The following is a 20,975-nucleotide window of genomic DNA, read 5'->3' as shown; positions in this document are numbered from 1 at the left end:
GAAAAATCAATAGTGCTGAATTTTCCATCACAGTTTTGAAGAAGAGCTAGGCATTAATCAAATAAATGACTAGTAATATAGTTTACTAGATTATGTATGCTGTGGCACATAGAACTTGTTCACCTTTAATCTTAGGTGTGAAGTTTCTTGTAGGTAAGAAGCATGCAATTAAAAAAAATTACTTTACACTAGCACACTGTAACATTTTATAACCTGCAATATTTGAAGATAGTTATAAGCAAATTAGTCAAATGATCAGTTATGTCCTTGTGGTTCATTGGTAATAAATACTGTAGACCATGTGTTGATATTTTGTAGTTCCTATATAGGAGCTACATTAATTGCTTCACTCTTGGCTATGAAATCAGGCCATTCAGCAGAATAGATAATTATCATTTTCCTTGCTGGGAAAATGCATATATATATATTTGAAGGCATGGCTGTTTTCAATATGTAGCCATTGAGACTGGATCCTGCATGCTGAGTGAATTCTGTTAACTATTCGTTCAATCACTCATTCATTCATTCATTAACCTTTACTGGAATTCCAGAATATTACAAAGTATATATAGCAGAAGGTCAGTGTAAGAGAAAATATAATTTTAGCTTAGTTTAATGACTGCATTGTCTCACTAAAATAAGTCTGTTGACCATATTATAAAGCCAAAATTCTCTTTCTCACATTGAATCACTAGATAAACTAAGGGCTAAGAGTATGTAAAGATCATGGCATCCGGCCCCCTCAATTCATGGCAAATAGATGGGGAAGAAATGGAGATAGTGACAGATTTTATTTTCCTGGGCTCCAGGATCACTGCAGATGGGGACTGCAGCAAAGAAATTAAAAGACGCTTGTTCCTGGGGAGGAAAGCTATGGGAAATCTAGACAGCATCCTAAAAAGCAGAGACATTACCCTGCCAACAAAAGTGCATTTAGTCAAGGCTATGGTCTTCCCAGTTGCAATGTATGGCTGCGAAACTTGGACCATAAGGAAGGCCGAGCGTCAAAGAATTGAGGCTTTTGAACTCTGGTGCTGGAGAAGATTCTTGCGAGTCCCTTGGACTGCAAGGCGAACAAACCGGTCAGTCCTAGAGGAGATCAGCCCTGACTGCTCTTTAGAAGGCCAGATCCTGAAGATGAAACTCAAATACTTTGGCCACCTCATGAGAAGGAAGGACTCCCTGGAGAAGAGCCTAATGTTGGGAGCGATCGAGGGCAAAAAAAGAAGGGGATGACAGAGAATGAGGTGGCTGGATGGAGTCACTGAAGCAGTAGGTGCAAACTTAAATGGACTCCAGGGAATGGTAGAGGACAGGAAGGCCTGGAGGATCATTGTCCATGGGGTCGCGATGGGTCGGACACGACTTCGCACATAACAACAACAACAATAACAAAGAGTATGTATGGAATGTATGGAAACAGACAAAAACTCAATAGCATTCTTCTGCACCTGTTCAGTATCTTTGATTCTTCATAGCTGAATTGAACCTCAGAACTTGTGAATAGTGTTATTAAAATTGTTTCATTGGAATGTCTACTGGAATTCTGATAAAGCCAATCACTTGATGTTATAAATGATATGAACTCATATCATGCCAGAATTGTACAGATGCTGTCATTACTGCAGTAAGTATTCAGTTTAGACAATAAATCTTCATAATTAGCAGGGCTAGAAATGTTAAGCATTAGATGAAATAACTAAGGCTTTAGTTGATTAATCAGTTGCAATCAATTAATCACAGGTGCTTAGAATTAAGAGTATATTTATTTAGGCTGTTAATGGAAATGAAAATGAAATGAAAAAAGAAACTATTAATGATGACCTTTTCTTTTAATCGCCAGTAAAATGCCATTTGGGTAAAACATAGTAGCTTTCATTAATTAAATTTCAAGTCAGAGCACATTTTCCTTTGCTGAGTTACATGCACATTCATTTAAGTGTAGTCAAAGAATTGTTAGAAAAGCTGACTCCAAATGCTTTACTTATTTGGTAGCTGTTCAGACCAACCCTTTTTTTTGTTGTACCAATGCCTTGCTGATATTGGCACAACTTTTGTGATACTGATTATGTTCTCCCAGCAGAGAAATAGAAAAGATCTTATTACTTGGAACTAAGAGCATCATAACAGCATGAGGGACACTGACAACACTGCTGACCTACATGTAGCAGCATGCTGACAATGTTAGCATGTTAGTATTGACTGGAAGACCCAATTCATTTACAAGATGATGCTAACAAATCTCTGTGACATCATAGTGCTAATCATCACAACCAAACATGTTCTTCATCTTTCCTCCACAGCATGCAGCCTTCATGATTTAACAACAAGCAGTGTGACAGGACACATTGCTGACTGTCAAACCCAAACAGTCATGAAGCTGGAAAATAGTCCGTATGCTTATTGTCTGCCAACAGACCTAGTGTTTAGAAAGTTACCAACCCTCTAGTTTTAGCAAGTTTTCTACACTTTTGAAAGCTGTATCAACAGAAGGAAAATAACAGTTTCAGCTTACCTAGCATCCTGTCGATATCAGTATTAGGAATGGACACCAACTTAAAATTCCAGGTCTGTTTGGAGCAACCCCTGAACCAAATTCCAAACTGAACCAATCCAAAATTTCCCTGAATCAGCCAGTTTGCCTCCCCCTTCCTCCCATCGAGCAAATCAGTTTGGCTGATTCCTTACCAGCGGAAAAGGCCAAGAGGAAGATGATATGGAAGCGGAGCTAATCCTCACTTCCACATGATGCTGATGACAGGCCTGCCCCCATGTGGGCCTACCCCAGATCAGGCCCTCGTTTGTTCCCGAAAGGGAACATGGAAGAATTTGCATTCCATTTTTAAAGCAGAGGCCAATGGGGCATGTCCAGAGGCATACCTGTGTGGACATGGAAGAGCCAGGCCTTCCAGGGCCAGCATCTCCCCATCCTTCAGTGGCCCAGAGGGGGCAAAAAATGCCATAGTTGACTATGTGGTGCTTTGCTGCACCATAGGGCAGACCGGGGCTCTACAATTTTTTTTGCAGGACTTTCCCCACAATATAACCCCCCCCACACACACACACACACAGCAGAACCTGTCCATTGCTGCTGTGCTTCGCAGGGGGATACATTTCAGTCCTGGGGCAGATCCAGTGCTGAAATGTGTCCCCCATGGCCACAGCAATGTGCAATCGGCATTTGTGTCCCTTCATAGTCTGTATAGGTTCCCTAGTCAAACAAGTGAGTGTGTTCCTCTACAAGGGAGCACAAACAATAGTTAGCAGTGTCCAGCTATCTAAAGAATCTGCATGTGGGCTGAGAGACCTTGAGATTCAGAGGACATAATGTAATCATTAAGTCATATTTGCTTCTCCCCTGGACATAGTTGCACTGGAATTCTCTCTTAAGTTTCTATTTTTGTCTCTCCATAGGACCAGGCTCTGATCCTACATGGCAAAAACAAGGAGGTCATGGTGAATATCAGCAATAATATCCAGGGCTTTATCCCAAGCTATGAAAGTACAAACAATTGTTTTTAAATTAGGTCCAGATTTGTCTGTTATGTGAATCTATAATTGCAGTCAAACTGCTTCTATAGAAGACTAGTAACCAAGCCCGCTGCAGGGAAATGCAGCGGGCGCTAGGTACTTACAGTTGTCGTCGGCTTGGTCGGCGGCTTGGTCGGCGTCGGTGTCGGCGTCGGCGGGCTTTTTTCGGCATCGGCTCCCTGGGGCGGCATCAGGCCGGGAGCAACTGCGAGCCGCGCTGCGCGCAGCTTGCAGTTGCCGGGGCTGGGAATCGGAGGGACCAATCAGCAGGCGCAAAGCGCCTGCCGATTGGTCGCTCCAATTGTCTGTCGTGAGGAAGGGTCCAATCCGGACCCTTCCTCATCACGGACAAAGCCCACCTCAAGGCCCCTTAACGAATTATTTAGTCCGTGGCGCCCATGGCGCCACGGGCGGTTTAAAGATTGTTCAACTGATAAAAGAACAGACCTCTGGTATGGGGGGGTATAAAAGACTTCATCAGCTGTCCATAGTTCATTGAATGTCCACACTATGGAAAACAGAAAGAATTATCCACACCAAACTCACCAAAACAACGTATAACTTTGAACAATGATAGCTTAGAAGCTATTATAGCTTCTGGTTCATTTTTCTATAAAGCTAAATTATCAATTAGATAATTTAGATATCAGTGAGTTAAAAATAGAACCTATATTTATGGATTTACCATTACAACCTAACCAGGGTTACAGAAGGCAAAAGTTACAGGTAAAAATCCCCTAGGTTGTCCCAAGGTTTTCCAATGGAATCATCTTCTATGGAAACAGTCACATGACTGACAATCTTGTACTTTTAAAAAATATATAGTGTTTCAACTTTCATTTCTTGGACTGAAGTCCTGGATATTATTGTTGACCTGAATGGCAAAAGGCATCACTAGTGTGCGGCATCAGTGGCTGAAGTGCAAGTGCATACTGACATGACATTGCACATTGCTACAGTAATGTTACAGTAATGTTGGAAGCAAGTCTTCAAGATCAGCCAGCAGAGAGACTTACAGTGTGATCCTAAGCAGAGTTGTGTTCTTCTAAATTCACTGAAGTCACTGCCAGTTACCATCTTAAACCTCTTCAGTAGGATCTCAGGAATTTGCTGTTTACCATTTATGTTGCTATTTCATATTCTGAACTATTATTCACATAGAATTATTCTCACAGGAAAAACGGAATGTATTTAGCAGTGCACTCTAATAAACTGAAACAAATATGACCTGCAGTTCCAGAGATTGGGAAATATCAGATTACCAAACGTACTTATTTAATAAGGCATACAAAAATGTATTCAAATGCATAGAAATTTTCTACCTAAATGCTCAATTATTTTTGCTCTTAATGATGCATTGCAAACTTGACACTTTATCATCTTTTTCCATATTAGAAAAACCTACAAAACTTCTAGTTAAGATGCAGAGGAACAGTCAAATGAACATATTGTTCACATTATCGCCAGCTACATAAAAACAAGAATTTATTTGTATCATGAACTACATTGTTGTGACTCCATCAGGAATACTTAAATCCATTCCGCACGACCTAAATGTAGCCAAAGTCTTACCTTTCGTGAAAATGCTAGAGGGCGTCACCCCAAGGGTCAGACATGACCTGGTGCTTGCACAGGGGATACCTTTACCTTATTTTGCATGCAGAAGTCAGATTTTTCATCTGCACTACATTAGATGATAGCAACTCTTTAGGAAATCTATATCTGCTGAATTAAAATGTGTATATTAGGGGAAATAGACAAACCATAGACCACAAAACCTAATCCTTTTCTAATAAAATAGATTCTTTATTTTGTTTTTAAAATACCAATAAAGTGATGCCTCATGTTATCATAAGCAGAGCTATCCAGTTCTAAACTCATTGACTTCAAGGGTATAATTCTGCTCGGGACTGTACTGTAAATTCCACACAGCCAATTCAATGCTATTTAAAAATAACTGGATCCTTGAAAAGCTGACAGCATCATAGTGATTACAGATAGAATTTGGTCAGGCCACAGTTACAATGCAGTATACATTAGATGGGTGAAGCGGTACCTGGTGAGTCAGCTAGGTAACAGAAAAAGGTTTCTATGGCACTAAAGCTAAATGAATATCTCTATGACCAATTGGAATGCCATGCACATTGGATCAATGAGTTCTGATTGGTGGCTGTTTTTCTGCTTGGAAGAAGCAAACATATCAAAAGAATGGTAAGATCCTCTAGCCAGAGTAACACTATCATTATTACTGTTTGTGTCCAATGACTATAATATCCCTTCCAATCCAAATTTCCCTGACTGTAATTTTTCTGTTGCATTAAACCTATGGCAAAACTTAGCAGCACCCACATACCTCACAATAGAATGTGCTGAGTAGAAACTTCTCAAAGGGGACAATTGGCTGGGTCTTCCACAGCATGGATAAGCATCATTTACAGTTCCCCACATCCTACAGCTTTCTGGTAATTAGTGATTTTCTTATCAGCATCAGGAAATTACTAAGCTAAGTATAGCATGCCAGGTTAAACAGCCAGGTTAGCTGAAATCCCCTGAGGAATAAGAAGAGTAATTAAACACTGTTAGGTCATGTTTAATTAGCTTTGTGTAATCAAGCTTGGAGATATAAAGCATGACCAACATGCCTAAGGAAGGCAAGCCTTGCTTTGGCTCTCTCAGCCATATTGCTATCCAGAGGGCTTTCCCCATTGTCTCATTCTTGTTCACCAAAGGCACAGTTGTTGTGAAAAAGCTTTTCTTGGGGATAAATTGATACTCTAGAACAGCGGTCCACAACCTTTTAAAAGTTGCGGTCCACTGCCAAGGGGTGGGGGGAGAGGGCGACCCGGGGCCCACACATGCGTGGCAGCCCTGTGCAAACGCGTGTTTGCGCTCCCAGGGGGGGCGCAAACGTGCATGTGCGGCGGCTCTGCTCACGCATGCATGCGCAAAACTGCCACATGTGCACATTTGCATCCCCATTGGCGCAAACGAGCATGTGTGGCAGGTCCGCGCATGCGGGTTTGCGCTGGCGGAATGCCGATGGCCGCACTTCCCTCTCTATCCCCCGCAGCAAGAAGCTTGCCGGACCGCAAGCTAATTGGCCGCTTTGGCGGCCAATTTGCTCGTGAACTGGTGAGCTTCTCACTGCAGGGGGGCGGGGAGAGGGAGCTGCGGCCTGTTGCCACTGCCCTAGAGTACCTGAAATAGCCCCTCAGATTGCCATAAAAGCCGGCCAGTGTTCCAGATACATCACAGTCATTTTCCCCAAACTTGCTCTGTCAGGGGAAAAAAAACTGCCTCAAAACCGTGAATTCAGCAAAACTGTGAACTTTTTCTGGGATATTACTTGTAGGTCTTTGAGCGGTATTTGGCTAATGAAGTTGACCTTTTCTAGAAAGACCAGTTACTTTCTACTTATCATTTAAATGTTAACCAACTCCACCCATAGTTTTATAGTCTTCTGTAGGAAATTAAATAGAAGAGGCCTATGAATTGGCTTCTGATAGATTTAAGTAGATAAATGTGTTGTTAATACCTTCTTAATTTTTTATCATGTCTTTGGCCGATAAATACTCTCCTCCATATCAGACACATCTCTTGACAATGTGCCTGATGTGATCTCTCGGCAATTTAGTTTGAACTTGCAGTCTCTTTTGTGTAAGAGCCAACAGTTTACCAAAAGGAATCTGCAGCAAATTCAAAAGTGCTTCATTCTTATGTCTCATCATCTGTTTCATTGAGTATGCCCATACAGTGCTTGCCAATTATGTGTTTAGTTTCACCACACCTTGGAAGAGATCAAAAAAGTCATTATGGTTATCCAGCCACTGGAAATCACGCAGGTCCATATATAAGGGGCTTAGTAACCAATCGGTCATCCTTGTTTTCATGTCACTTTGGACTCACTGTTAATCTAAGCATTCATCCACATGCTGTTTTCATAACCTCAAATTAGTCTTTTGTGTTTGCCATTTTTTAGTTTATTTCCTCCATGTGTGCCCCATCTTCCTCTGCAGTGGGGGATGATGTTGGCATATCTTTCTCCTTGCCTCTGTTTTATTCTCACAAGAGCCCTGTAAGATAGGGGAAGCTAAGAGTATGTGACTAGCCCAAGGATACCCAGTAAACTTCCATCATGGAATGGAGATTTGAACCTCAGTCTCCTAGATCCTAGTCCAACACTTTAATTCAGTCTTTTTCAACCTTTTCACCAGGGAGGATCCTCTGCAATAATTTTTCTGGTTTCGAGGAACCCTGGAAGTGGTGTCAGCTGGCCATGCCTCCCTGACTATGACTGGAAGTGAAATCACTGCACACAGTACCAGGCAGGCTTGGGGAAGAATAAGTGGGGAGACGGGTGACAGTTTAAAGTAGGAGTACACACACAGACTCTACCCCCTCTCAGGTGCAGACACCACAAGAGAACCCACTCACACTTGGGAGGGGGAGAGAGGGAGCAATGGAAATGGCTGGTTCCCTAGTTTGTGGTCATGTCCATTAAGGCAGGAGGGCAAAGGCTGTGGACCCCTTCTGGAGCTCTTGCAGACCCCAGGGGGGTCCACAGACCTCTGGTTCGGAATCCCAGGTCTAATCCCACTAATGGGATTATATACTAGACAGCTTCAGATGACTCTCGCTGACCAAAGTAGACATGATACTGACTTTGACAAGGCCAACCACTTGCCCTCTGGGCATTTGCCCCTCATGGCTAATCAGAAGGTCAGACGTGAGGATAGGGGTCACTGTCTGGGAGATAATCAAATGAAAGAATCTTACTATATATATTAAAAGCCATTCATTCAATAAATTAGAGCAATTATGTTGCAGTAGCCATTTAAAGAAATATGCTGTTCTTTTTTAGGAAACAAGTTAAATATGTATTGTTATTTAGCCCATTGACTGTGTAGTTTATACTTAATATTTAAATAACATTTAATAGGCATTATGGTATATGATATTAATATTGTTTTTGAATTTTATTAGACCCCTACCAATTTGGATATTATGTGACCAGTTTGGGATTGAACTATATACTCAGGACATTATAAAAGACTAAGTAGGTGATATTCACCATTTAAACAGAATTAACCTTTAGTGGCATTTTATAAGGATTTATACTATATATATGATTTATCTTTGTAGGTTATTTCCAACAATCTTAAAGCATTATTAGAGAAGATTGTTATTACAATATTAAGGTATTCCTATTTTTATTTTTGTAATTTTGATATTTTCATTGAATTAACATGTAGCATAGGGATATATTTATGTGTTATATAATATATTAGATTATACATTTATATTTAGAATTATCTGATGAAGATATCAAAAACAGACTATACCTGGGAATCCGAAACTGTTTTGAACATTGTGATATTGTTTTAAACGTTAAATCACTTCACCATCGCCATCTTGAGACTTTTTTCTTCTACTTGGTCCTAGGTTCAAGCCTGAGACCAGGAGGGTTGGAGGATTGCTTGCGTGATCTGCAGAGACAGGAAGGGTTGGAAGTTTTTGTTAGGGCTGGTGAGGTGGAGCAAAGCCGAGATAACCCCTATTACAGATGGGATCTGGCCACACTCCTTACACTGCTGACTGTTAGTACTGCCAGCTAGTAGGTTAGAGTATGGTGGGGATGGTTGGGTAGGGCAGTTAGTTGTGGGGAGCGTGAGATTTGGGAGGATTAGGGAGGGATTAGTGCAGCTGGGGGGAGCTAGTAGTTAGGGTTTGTTGGGGATTGGGTCACTTCTCTGCTGGAGCATGGGTAGAAAGGGGTAGAAAGGGATTTCTGCTTGGTGGGAGTGCATTGTGGGGCTGGGATACTGAACATTATGGCAGGGAGAGAAGATTGAACAATAGAAGAGTTGGGAGCACTATAGTCCCTTATGGGCCTGGTCATGGAGACACAGCTGCGGCCCTGGGTGTGGTTGTTCCTTTTCTAACCTCCGTCCCATCCCCAGACATGTGAGGCTGGAGGCTGGGGAGGATCCAATTTTGGTCCTTTGCAATGCAAGGTTGATTAATAACAAGGCCTCAACTCTGCAACAGTTTTTTGCAAAGTCAAGAGCGGACTTTGCTTGTGTGACCAAGACCTGGGTGCAGGAAGTTGAGTCAATGGCCTTGAAAAAAATAGCCCTGCCTGGGTTCTCAGTCCTGCACCAATCTCGGATCCATGTTAGGGGAGGGGGGTGGCAATCGTGGTCCAGGAGGCTTACTCCTACAAGGCTCTCTGAGTGCCAGAGATCAGTGGAGTGGAGTGCGTTGGTATTGGTTGGGACTCGGTTGAGAGCCTGGCCATCTGGCTGATGTACTGCCTGCCCAATGCCCCACCGGATAAACTGCCAAGCCTACTGGATGCTGCAGCTGCCTGAGTGTTGCAGTTTCCCAGGCTTTTAATCCTGGGGGCCTTCAGTGTTCTTGTGGATGCACTGCCCCCAAGTCTTGGCTTGGACCTGGTGCCATCCATGGTGACACTTGCAATTTGTTGCTGGGCCCAGCAAACAGACTGGCCACACCATTGACTTGATCTTCAGTACTGGGATAGAAGTGGGACTGGAAATGGCTCTAGCCGTACCATGGTCAGACCACTATGCCTTGAGGGCCTGGCTTAGGATACTACCCCCTCCAAAGTTGGGCTGCTGAAGGGGGCAGTGGTTAGACCTCTCCTCAAGAAACCATTGCTGGATCTGTGGTACCCGGCCAGCTATCACCCGGTTTCACTTTTGGTGTTCCTGGGCAAGGTGGTTGAAAAGGCTGTGGTGGATAGTGTCTTGTTAAATTTTTGCTAATGTGTGTTGTTAGTATTTTTGTTCTCCAAAATAGCTGATGGAATGAGCTCCCATAAAACTTTAGAGCACTGTTAGAGCTCACCGAGTAGAGCTGTTGCACCAGGCCAGTAAAATAGCCAACATCTAAATTGCCCTCTGTCCCACAGCACACTCTACCCAGGACCCTAGGATCCTGGCCTTGGACTTCTGGTTTTAGGTTTTTATATTTTGTAATTTTAGCATGATTTTAATGTGATTAACTTGTATTATGTTATATGTGTTGTCCACAGCCCTGAGTCTGCTTCTGGCAGAGCAGACAGGTTACAAACTTTAATTTAAAAATAAAAATAGGCATGTGTATATTTCTGTGACTTTATTAAACTCTTTATTAATCTGAATGCAGCAAACCTGGTTTCTGTGATCATTCTACATACCTTGGAGATACCAGGGGAAGGGGGATGAGGTTGATTCCACCATTCCCTGAGTGCATGTATTCATCAGTTAGTCCTCATTATGGCTGGACTAAAAGAAACAAATAGGAGATGCGATCACAGAGACCATTTCCACACTGGTAACTTCACAGCTCTGCTTCCATGCGGGAGCACAAATCTGGGCTGGATGAGGTGCTCCAGGCCAAATGCTCCCCTGTGTGGGAGCAGGAAGAATTAGGGCAACCTGCCCTGGCTCAAACTCCAGCCTGCAGCCTGGCACAGAGCCTCCAGTGTGGAAAAGGTAAGAGCGGAGCTTTTGAATGGCAGCACAGTAAAACAATACTAAAGTACTGTACCTTTAGTTCTTTTATGGCTAGGAGGTGGCAGAGACTGAAAAATGGGGGAAGAGAAAGAAGGGGAACCAAGCTGGATAGAGAACACAGGGAAGCCAAGTATCCTTTTCTTTCCTATATGATTTGTACTGGAGGTTGAAAAAGGCAAGTCAGAGAATGTTACTTGTGTTCCTAGTTTTATCTGTGAAATGCTAGAATGTATAAACATTAAAAATATTATTGTCAGAGCCTGCCTTCTCCCTTATGCCTCCAAACCTATGTTAAGTTTGTTTTGTGCTGAACCCCTAGCAGACCTTCTGTCCTGGGATCTACTTCCATGACTCATAGGAAGCAACCCCAAGGCAAATTAAGCTCTAAAGATTATGCCTCATGGCTCACCTCAGTGTGGAACCCTGTGAGGCACCTGTATGGCCAATGCATCCTCTCAGCCACAATAAAGATGAACCAACTTAATGTGTATCTGCAAACATTGACAGTCAACTCTGACTCTTAGTATTTGCTTTTTAAAGTCTTTCCTGAAGTTTTATAGCCTATGGGAAATGGAGTGAGAGTAAAAACCCAACTTGGAGCAGAAATGAGATGAGGGAGGTAGAGATCTGTTGAGAATTTTTAATAGTCACAAACCTATTTGTTTAAAAAGCAACACTAGTAAGGCTTGTGTATTTCCCCTTTGGAATCTTTATTTGCTAGATTTTTTCCCCTCTTATTTCTGCAACATCAGATTTTTGTTTACATCCATTCTATATCCCAGGCCCCCTAAATGCCACATGGGTTTGGTTAGCTTAAAATTACTGTAGGAGCTTCTCACAGTTGTCTCTGTTTTTATAACCTAGCAGCTGGGATAGTGCTAAGAATGTGCATGTTAGAAAAAAGTCAGCTGCAGTGTGTATTCTCCATAGGGGTTCAGAAAGTAATCTCATTTTTATGCAATATGTTAATACAACAGGGCATAATAATATTTATCAGTTTGTGAAGGAACATGAGAAACGAGTTGTAGCATGAATATGGTTATAGCTCAGCAAAAACGTTAATAGTTTTATTTTAGCTCCATATTCCCTTTCTGTTTTTATTGTGTGCACCATGCACACTTTACCTTCCATACACAGGACTGAGTCCCAAGATTTACCAACAGAACAAAATTCTGGCTTAATATGGTTCTATTAGTGTAAGTTTTATTTAAATAAAACAACCCTGTGCAACACAGTGATTCTCCAAAATAGGTGAAAGATACTTTGTCCCTGTATATTTCTATATAGTTGAGTCTGTATCTTTTGAAATGCCTTACACAAGTGAAGAATACACTCTGGAAACAATCGGATTCTGCTATTTTAGACTTGATTCTCATCAATAGAGAAGAACTGGTGGATGAGGTGGAAGTAGTGGGCACACTTGGTAGTAGTGACTATGTGATTTTAGGGATTAGAGGGAGTACTTATTAAATTTGCAAACTATACTAACCTGGGAGGGGTAGCAAACACAACAGAAGACAGAATCAAAATACAAATCTTGTTAGGCTCGAGAAGTGGATTGAACTGAATAAAATGAAATTCATTAAGGACAAATGTAAAATTCTGCATTTAGGTAGGAAAAAAACAAATACACTAATATAAGATGGGGGAGATTGTCTTGGCAGTAGCATGTGCAAAAAGAATCTAGGAGTCTTAGTAGACCATACATTGAATCAGCAGTGTGACTAGGTGGCTAAAAGGCAAATGGGATTTGGGGCTGTATCAAAAGGAGTATCGTGTCCAGATCACGGGAGGTGATGGCACCGCTTTACTCTGCTCTGGTTCAGCCTAACTTGGAATACTGTGTTCAGTTTTGGGCACCCCAGTTGAAGAGGGAAGTAGACAAACTGGAGCATGTCCAGAGGAGGGCAACAAAGATGGTGAGTGGGTTTGGAGACCAATGAGGAAAGGTTGGGGGAGCTTGGTCTGTTTCGCCTGGCAAGGAGATTATTGAGAGGGGATCTGATAACCAAGTATTTAAAAGGCAGCCATAGGATGGAGCAGAGTTGTTCTCTCTTGCCCTGGAGAGATGGACCAGAACCAATGGGATGAAATTAAGTAAAAAAAAATTCCATCTAAATATTCGGAAGAAGTTCCTGATAGTTAGAACAGTTTCTCAGTGGAACAGGCTTCCTCAGGAGGTGGAGGTTTCTCCATCTTTGGAAATTTTTAAACAGAGGCTGGATAGCCATCTGATGGAGAGGCTGATTCTGTGAAGGTTCAAAGGGGTGGCAGGTTGCAGTGGATGAGCGATAGGGTTGTGAGTGCCCTGCATAGTGCAGGGGGTTGGACTAGATGTCCCAGGATGTACCTTCCAATGTTATTATTCTATGATTCTGTGATTCACCAAAATATTATTATTTAATTTCTATACTGTGTATTGTATTGTAGAATCATCAACTCTCAAAACAGCCCAAAGAGATTCTTCCATATAATGAAAGAACAGACTATGGTCTCTCTTAGTGCACCATACTTATCATGCTAGAATCAGTTGTAGTATAAGAAAAGAAATAACTTTAGGAAGGCAAGCACCAAATACATAGGACATCATTACAGAGCAAAAGGGAAAATGGTGGTGAGGGTTAACCACTTAACTTAACCTTGAAGACCATGGGAACTATATACACAGATAGCTTGCTTGCTTTTTTTTCGGTTTATTTCAAACCTCCTTTCAGCCAATTGATAGTTCCTAGAAAGCAAGTGTGAAGTGATTCCTCTACTATTGCTCTAATGAGGAATGGAATACTATGGCAAATTCTAAAGAACAAATGCTACACAAACATATATGAACTTGGACTCACTCACATCCAATTAAATCATAAGCATGTATTCTTAGAAATGAATACCATTGGTTTCTGAGGGCTCATAAGACTGTAACTATCTATGATTGCACAGTAAGTAAGTAAGCTAGTTAGTTTATAAGTGAAGATGCAAATAATATCGAACAGAAGCAATCTGTGGACTCCATGGAATTTACACAAGCAGTCTGTGCTTATCTTTGCAAGCTGCTGCTAGTCCTACCACTGCTAAGTGACCTATTCAAGCCCTTGAGAACAACACGAAAGCAGACACCAGACAAACACGTAGTAATGCACATTTCCTAACCCTTAAACAAAGCCTGAAACTTCTTTGTGCTTAAGTTAAGACCAGGGCAGAGTCTGCACTTACTTTGTTTATTCCATTGTCAATCCTGTTGAATTCAGATCGCTTTGAACATGGGTCTTCCTCTTCCCCCCCCTCCCCATTGAAACAGGAAAGTCTTCTGCACGTGGGGGGGGGGAGCCAAGCCTCTTTCTTTCTTTTCTTGAAGGGGGGGGGGAGAGGAGCCAAGCAGGGAGCCTCTTTCTTTTCTTGGAGGGGTGGGGGAGAGGATCGAAAAAGGCAGAGGAGGGAGGAAAAATCCAGGACCGACAGAAGTTGAGAGAAGTTAGGGGCTTCTCCTTTAAGGCAAGCGTGTCACATGACCAGGTGTAGCCTATCAGAGGTTCTCTACCACGGAGCTTTCTTTCCCAAATTGATATTGAGGATTTTCAGCACTCTGAGTTATTGCAGAATAAAGGTAGGGTCACACTGGATCAATCCTTCTTGCTGCAGAAAGAAAATTAAAATCACCCCAAATCCAAATGGAAATCGCATTCTGTGTAGAGGGCAGGGATTGAATCGATCTGGGGTTGGAATAAAAGCTCCGTGCAGTTTACACCCAGGCTTGATCTTTGTGGCTGATGACATTGTTGAGGCCCCTGCTGAGAGTGTTAATAGGGTCCCCCCCAATGTGGTTGCAAATTACAACACATTCATGTGACACCACAGGTTGCTCTTGAAACCAGTGATGTATATAAGAAATCCCCAGGAGACCTGTTTGTGGACTTTCAGGCAGCATGGTAAAATGTGTTGTTATGGATTGGAGAATATTGTAAGCAGAATTACATCCTTCCAAGTTAAAGAGAGCGGAACTAGGGAGTCTGCTATTTTAGACTTGATTCTTATCAATAGGGAAGAACTGGTGGGAGTAGTGAGCACACTTGGTAGTAGTGACCATGTGATTTTGGAATTTTCAACTGTGGGAAAGAGAAAACCGTTACGTAGATGGATGTATAGCCTGGACTTCAGGAAAGCAGATTTTAACAGACTTAAAGGTATGTTAGGTAGAGTCCCATGGTCAGAAAGACTTAAAGAGATGGGAGGCCAAGTGCACTGGGAGTTTTTTTAAAAATGAAATACTGAAGGCTCAATCACAAACAATTCCCTTGAGAAGAAATTATGGAAGGAGCCTAAGGAAGCCAAGATGGCTCCATAAGCAGCTGTCAAATGATTTGAGGAATAAAATAGAGTCAATTAGTAAATGGAAGGAAGGCCTTATTACCAAGGATGAGTATAAACAACCAATGATTGTAGGGAGAGTGTAAGAAAACCTAAAGCTCACTATGCGCTTCAAGACTTAAACTTTAATGAAGTTAGGCGTAAAGCAGTTTAGGATGGCACCGCTAATGTATTAAATGGTTTGCATGGCAAATAACAGCAGAGCTACAGAGTCATGCTGGATTTCTGCAGAGCCATAACCCCTGAATCATATACATAAGACTGGGACATTTTGGTAATTAGTACATTGAGACATGAAGACTAGATCTATTTTTCTTTTGGGAGTTGGCTGTAATCAAATTTACAAGATTTTGAATTGAGATACAGTGAGTGAATGTGAATGGGCTTCAGTGAAAATACTTGATTAATTTTTGATTATTTGTGCTTTCCCCCCCTGAATTGCTAATAATTCTATTTCTCCACAGGGGCCAATGAATTGCATTTCAGTTACAATTAGAAATGTAACCATTCTGATTGCATTGGTAAGGAAACACCATGTTTATCCAAGATGGTTTTGTCTTCTTTTAAAAAAAATAACTGATCTTCCTTCCTACAGCTGCTCGAGTATGCTGAGCAGGAAAGAAGACTAGAGCTTCCTGTTGGTGGAAAGAGGAACTCCCCCAATTTCCTTAAACAAACAGCTGAACTGCATGAACAGTATCATATGTCTTTGAAAGCTCTATATGATCACAATTTCTGGGACCACTACTCTTCAAACATGTTCTCCCTTGTCAATGTTTTTTCTGCTGACTGCATGGTTGCATGAGTGGTGGCATGCTTCCCTTTACTTCCCCTTGTGTCTTGTTACTCATTGTCATATGGCTTCATGCAGGGGAGGGGGGGCTAACATCGGTCCTCGCCATCTGGGAAAGAAGACAGGGCCATGCAATGCAAAATGTCACATCCAGTGTACAAGGGCAAAAAAAAAAATCTTTTCATATAGAAAATAGGGCCCTTTTCACATGAAGAATAGATCCCATCCAGAAATAATATAAACGTGTATGTAGCTTCAATTTTCTTTTTCTTTTTTTTTTGGTTAAATTGTTTTCTTACTTTTTCCTAGACTTCGCCCGGTGGTATTACCTGTCACAGAGAGGTAAACTTTAAATCAATTTGACTAACTATCAAAAGAAGAAATTTCCCCCTTTACTACTCCAGAAATGATATACATGATGATTACAGTTTTCCCACCTCCAAGATTTTGTTTAACCCTGGAAAAGAAGGCCATACTTTGATGTGACACTTACCTCAAGCTCCGTCCTATGCCCATGATTTCATATGGAATGTTTATTTTGGCTGTATTAGTTGCCACATAGTACTTTGTGCGATTAAATGTGTGGTAAACTTCTTCTAAATCTAGACCATGGAATCCAGCCAAAGTAAACCAGTTTTCTCTTTTTATTTTACTCTAACCCTATTATCAAATCTTATTTACACTTTGGGGTATTCTGTAATCCGTTGTTAGAGAGCACAACCTTAGAAACATTCACAGAAACATACACATAAAACAAGATGTGATGCCAGTTTTGAAGTTATGGTCATGGTCTGCAAACTTAATAATGTGTTGGATCCTACTTATGCACTGAGCTATGTGTAGAAGCTTCTTCCAGTGCAAAGAATCTTCCTCTAGAGGAAGAACCTTTTGTAGGGTTCTTGTATTGGACAAAGGTTCTGCTCCTAGCTGAGCAGAGTTATGGAACCCAAGCGACATTCCTTGTGGCTATATATGACAAACCAAAGTAGTTTATGTGGTAAGAGAATACGAGTCTGTTACCAAAGTACACTATTTCTGTCTAGATCAAACAGATCCAGTTGTAATTGTGTTTGAGATTGGTTCATGCTGCTACAGTCCTCTATACTATCATGAATCAAGGAGAGCATGACTGTATGGAGGAAGGTTAAGTGTAATCAGGCGCACATGGGGTAAGCCAAGAGTAATTGCCATTCCTGAAATTAATAAAGTTGTGTTAGCTTGGAAGAACTTACAGTTGATATTAGCTATGGTCCAATAAAAGCATTAGACATTATTTAGAAGAAGGATTCAGGTAGGTTGAGTTTAGAGGCAGTTGGTCTGAAGTAGCAGAACAACATGTGAGTCCAAAGACATCTTCAAGACCAACAAAGTTTTATTCAAAGTTTGAGCTTTCATGTGCGTGCATGCTTCGTCAGACTTGGACTCAACATTTTATAAAGAACAAGGCTACACGCACAGCTATATGCCACAGAGAACCACACATGCAGCCAGACCTTCTTTTAAATTTTCTGCACTGGTCAGTCACACAGCTACTAAGAAACTGCTGGTTGCTCATATGGCTATCTTGAATCATGGCCTTGAACTCTGTGATTTTTTAAAAAAATGCTCTTAATTAAGTCTCAGACAAATGGGGAGTAACTACTCCCAAGGTTTCTCCCTAAGTTGCAGATAATAAAAGTGAAATGTTTTCCAATGAATTTCACCTATTATATTAAACCTTTATCCTATAGTGATAAATCTGCCACATCTGTATAGTTCACAGTAATTATATAAGTAATGGTGGACACTTCAAGTACATTTTTACATAATTACTTTTACATGAGGAGAAGAAATTAATCACAGGCGATGTATCTTGGCCTATAATCAGTAAGCATAAATTATTCGGGTAAAATCTATTAAAAAGGGACTTAAAACTTCCACCCACCCTGAAAAAAAGATATTTGATTTTGTCAGACTGGTGTTCTCTCCAACTTGTTTGAATGAAATGGCTGCCAAAAACAGAGTAATGAACTCTTGGGGATGCAGCATTCTCTGGAGGACATGTAGTTGGTAGTCACTCATGTGCAAGGAAGCACTGCACAGAACAGTGCTCACCGTGATAAAAAGGTATGTTCATGCTGATGTGTGGCAAGAGCCATAATCACCTGGTGTGGTGTTACAAAATCATAGTGGTAAGTTGTTATAAGAATCACACATTTCTCTATGGCCACTTTAGCATAACCTTGTATCTCAAAAAACCTATTAATAGGTTTTAACCCACATCCCTGACGTGCATGATTGAAATTGTTCCCTTCATCTCCAGACAGTTAGGCTTCAGTTAATTATGTAGGTTGTAATTCATTACATTTTTCTGGCTGTATGGAATTAAACTAATTGTATGATGGCATGGGAGATGGTCAGTATGAGCATTAGCCATGTCAGTTTGGTGCAGATGTGAATATTCTGCTCCCTTAGTAGTTCTATTCAAATGAAGAAAACATCTACTCAGGGGCATGCCCTACATTCTGGTTTTGTGAGTTGAATTGCAGGGTCTTGGGGCAGCCATTAAATCAGGTTCTAGAACTTGTGGGGGTAAATTTCACTTCACAAGGGTCTAATCTGTTAACATCTCTGCTATGTGCTGCCTTTGGCTGCTCCTTTGATTTAACTGATCCATTCCATGTTGTTCACATGTATAGCCTAGACAGGAATACTGTTGATTGGAACAAGATCTGCAAAAGGGAACTGTCTTTAATTGCCTACTAAATGTTAATCTGACTTCACCTTCTCCAGATGCCCAGTTTTCCCTTTCTCTCTACACATTTGTTGTCCATGGCAGTCACCACTCTTCTTGACATTTACATCCTTGTCCAGGTTCTTCCACTGTCAAATCTAATTCAAAGGTTAGGAAAAGATCCACTTCTAAGGATAATCAGTGCGACACTGGGCGGTAGCTGGTGGGGTCCCGCGGGTCCAGCGTGGATCTTTTCAGGAGAGGGTGAACCAGGGTTCTGCTAGGTACAGAATCATGGTAAGCAATTACCTACAGCTGCTGAATCACTGGAGTGGAGCCCTGCCACCAAGGAGGGACAAACTGCCATCTGAATTACTCTAGAGACCATTTAGTGACCGACCTCCAGGGAAGGGACTGTCTGACTGCTCAATATGCTGCCTGGAGAGCAGACTCAGCAAATGAATGCCATAGCTAATCTCAGACTGAGCCCTTCAAAGCTGCCTGACCCAGTGGCAATACTGTGAGAGTCAATTCTGCCATTACCTCATGGTCAACAGTAGCACCTACAGAGCCAGGAAATGGTTGGTATTCCTGAGTTTGTGTGGGCCAGATACCTATGAACTTGCAAAAGACCTCTTCACTCTGGACAATGTGGATGCTGTGTTCCTGGATGAGATTCTCCAGCGCATTTGGGAGCACTCCAACCCCCAGCTGGGGGAAATCACCTGTTGCCATGTGTTTTTCCAATGCATCTAACAGGAGGTCGAGTCCATTGCTAGCTTCACCACCACCCTCTGCAACATCACTTGAGACTGTCATTTTTTGAACTTTGAAGAGGCACTCCAAGATCGATTTGTCTGTGGCCTTTGGGATGAGCAGACCCAGAGCTGACTCTTCATTAAGAGAGGACTTTTCATCAAGGATATGCTGGAGGAAGCCATTGCCACCAAATCTCGGGCTCACAGCTTGACCCTCAGGTGGCACCCATTCGCCTCAAGGCCAGGAGGATTCCTTTCACATTAAAGTCCCACATCAACGTAGAGCTAGACAAGCTTCGGGCACAGGGCGTTCTCGAGCCAGGGCCAAATGTGTGTTGGGAGACCCCACTCATTGCCACCTTTCAAGCCAAATGGGGATGTCCACATCTGTGCAGACTATAAGTGCATGCTAAACAAGATGCTGCAACAGCACTCTTACCCAGTACCTGTTATCAGCCACCTTTTGGCATTTCTGGTAGGAGACAAGGTCCTTGCCAAACTCGACCTAGCTCAAGTTTACCAGCAACTGCCAGGCGACGAAGCATCAGCTGAGGCCCAAACATTTGTTACCCATCAAGGGGCATTTCAGGTCAAGCTTCTGCAATTCAGTGTCAGCGTGGCACCAGGAATCTTCCAAACCTTGATGGAAGATCTCCTAAAGGGAATTCTGGGGGTGGTTCTCTATTTTAATGACATTTTGTTTGTGGGAACCACAGTCGCTGAGCTTGCTGACCATCTCCGAGATGTCCTGCATCACTTGAATGCACTTGACTTGAAGGTAAAGTGAGAAAAATGTTATCTCATGGTCCCATTGGTGGAGTTGCTTGGGTTCTTCATTGACGCCGCTGGAGTCCACCTAACTGTAGACACGTTGACGGCCATCCAGAATGCACCACTGCTGACATCCAAACATGATATGCAAGCCTTCCTGGGTCTTCTGAACTTTTAGCATTCCTTCCTGCCCAACAAGGCCACCATCACAGAGCCTCTGCATTGTCTCCTTGATAATAAGACACCCTGGGACTGGGGACCCACACAACAGTCTGCTTTTGAGGCTATCAAATGCTTCATCACCACAGACAGTATGCTAGTGCACTTCAACAAGTCTCAGCCAGTTGTCCTTGCATACGATGCCTCTCAATAAAGAATTGGCGCTGTCCTGAGCCACTGATTACCAGATGAGTGAGAAGCTCCAATGTCATTCTAATCCCAAACCTTTTCTTCAACTGAACACAACTACACGCAAATTGAAAAGGAGGCATTTGCTACAGTAGCTGGAATTAAAAAAATCCCATGAGTAT

At 42.0% G+C, this 20,975-nt stretch overlaps 1 protein-coding gene across 12 annotated transcripts in view; it reads left to right on the top strand.

Annotated features, from left to right (window-relative positions):
- KCNIP1 (potassium voltage-gated channel interacting protein 1) overlaps nt 1-20,975 on the top strand; it is a 776,797-nt gene that overhangs the window by 706,881 nt on the left and 48,941 nt on the right. For 2 of the 12 annotated variants that reach the window (XM_077327120.1, XM_077327117.1), the window contains exon 2: nt 16,513-16,545. The exons of 8 other annotated variants lie outside the window; for them this stretch is intronic. In XM_077327120.1, the coding sequence (XP_077183235.1) occupies nt 16,513-16,545 (33 nt within the window). Of the gene's footprint in view, nt 1-15,874; nt 15,932-16,512; nt 16,546-20,975 lie in introns of all 12 variants that reach the window. 2 more of the 12 variants (XM_077327125.1, XM_077327126.1) reach the window with 2 other exon arrangements.

Source organism: Paroedura picta, chromosome 3 (assembly GCF_049243985.1).
Source record: "Paroedura picta isolate Pp20150507F chromosome 3, Ppicta_v3.0, whole genome shotgun sequence".
In the NCBI taxonomy this organism is placed as follows: domain Eukaryota; kingdom Metazoa; phylum Chordata; class Lepidosauria; order Squamata; family Gekkonidae; genus Paroedura; species Paroedura picta.
This window is presented reverse-complemented; position numbering and strand designations above follow the sequence as displayed.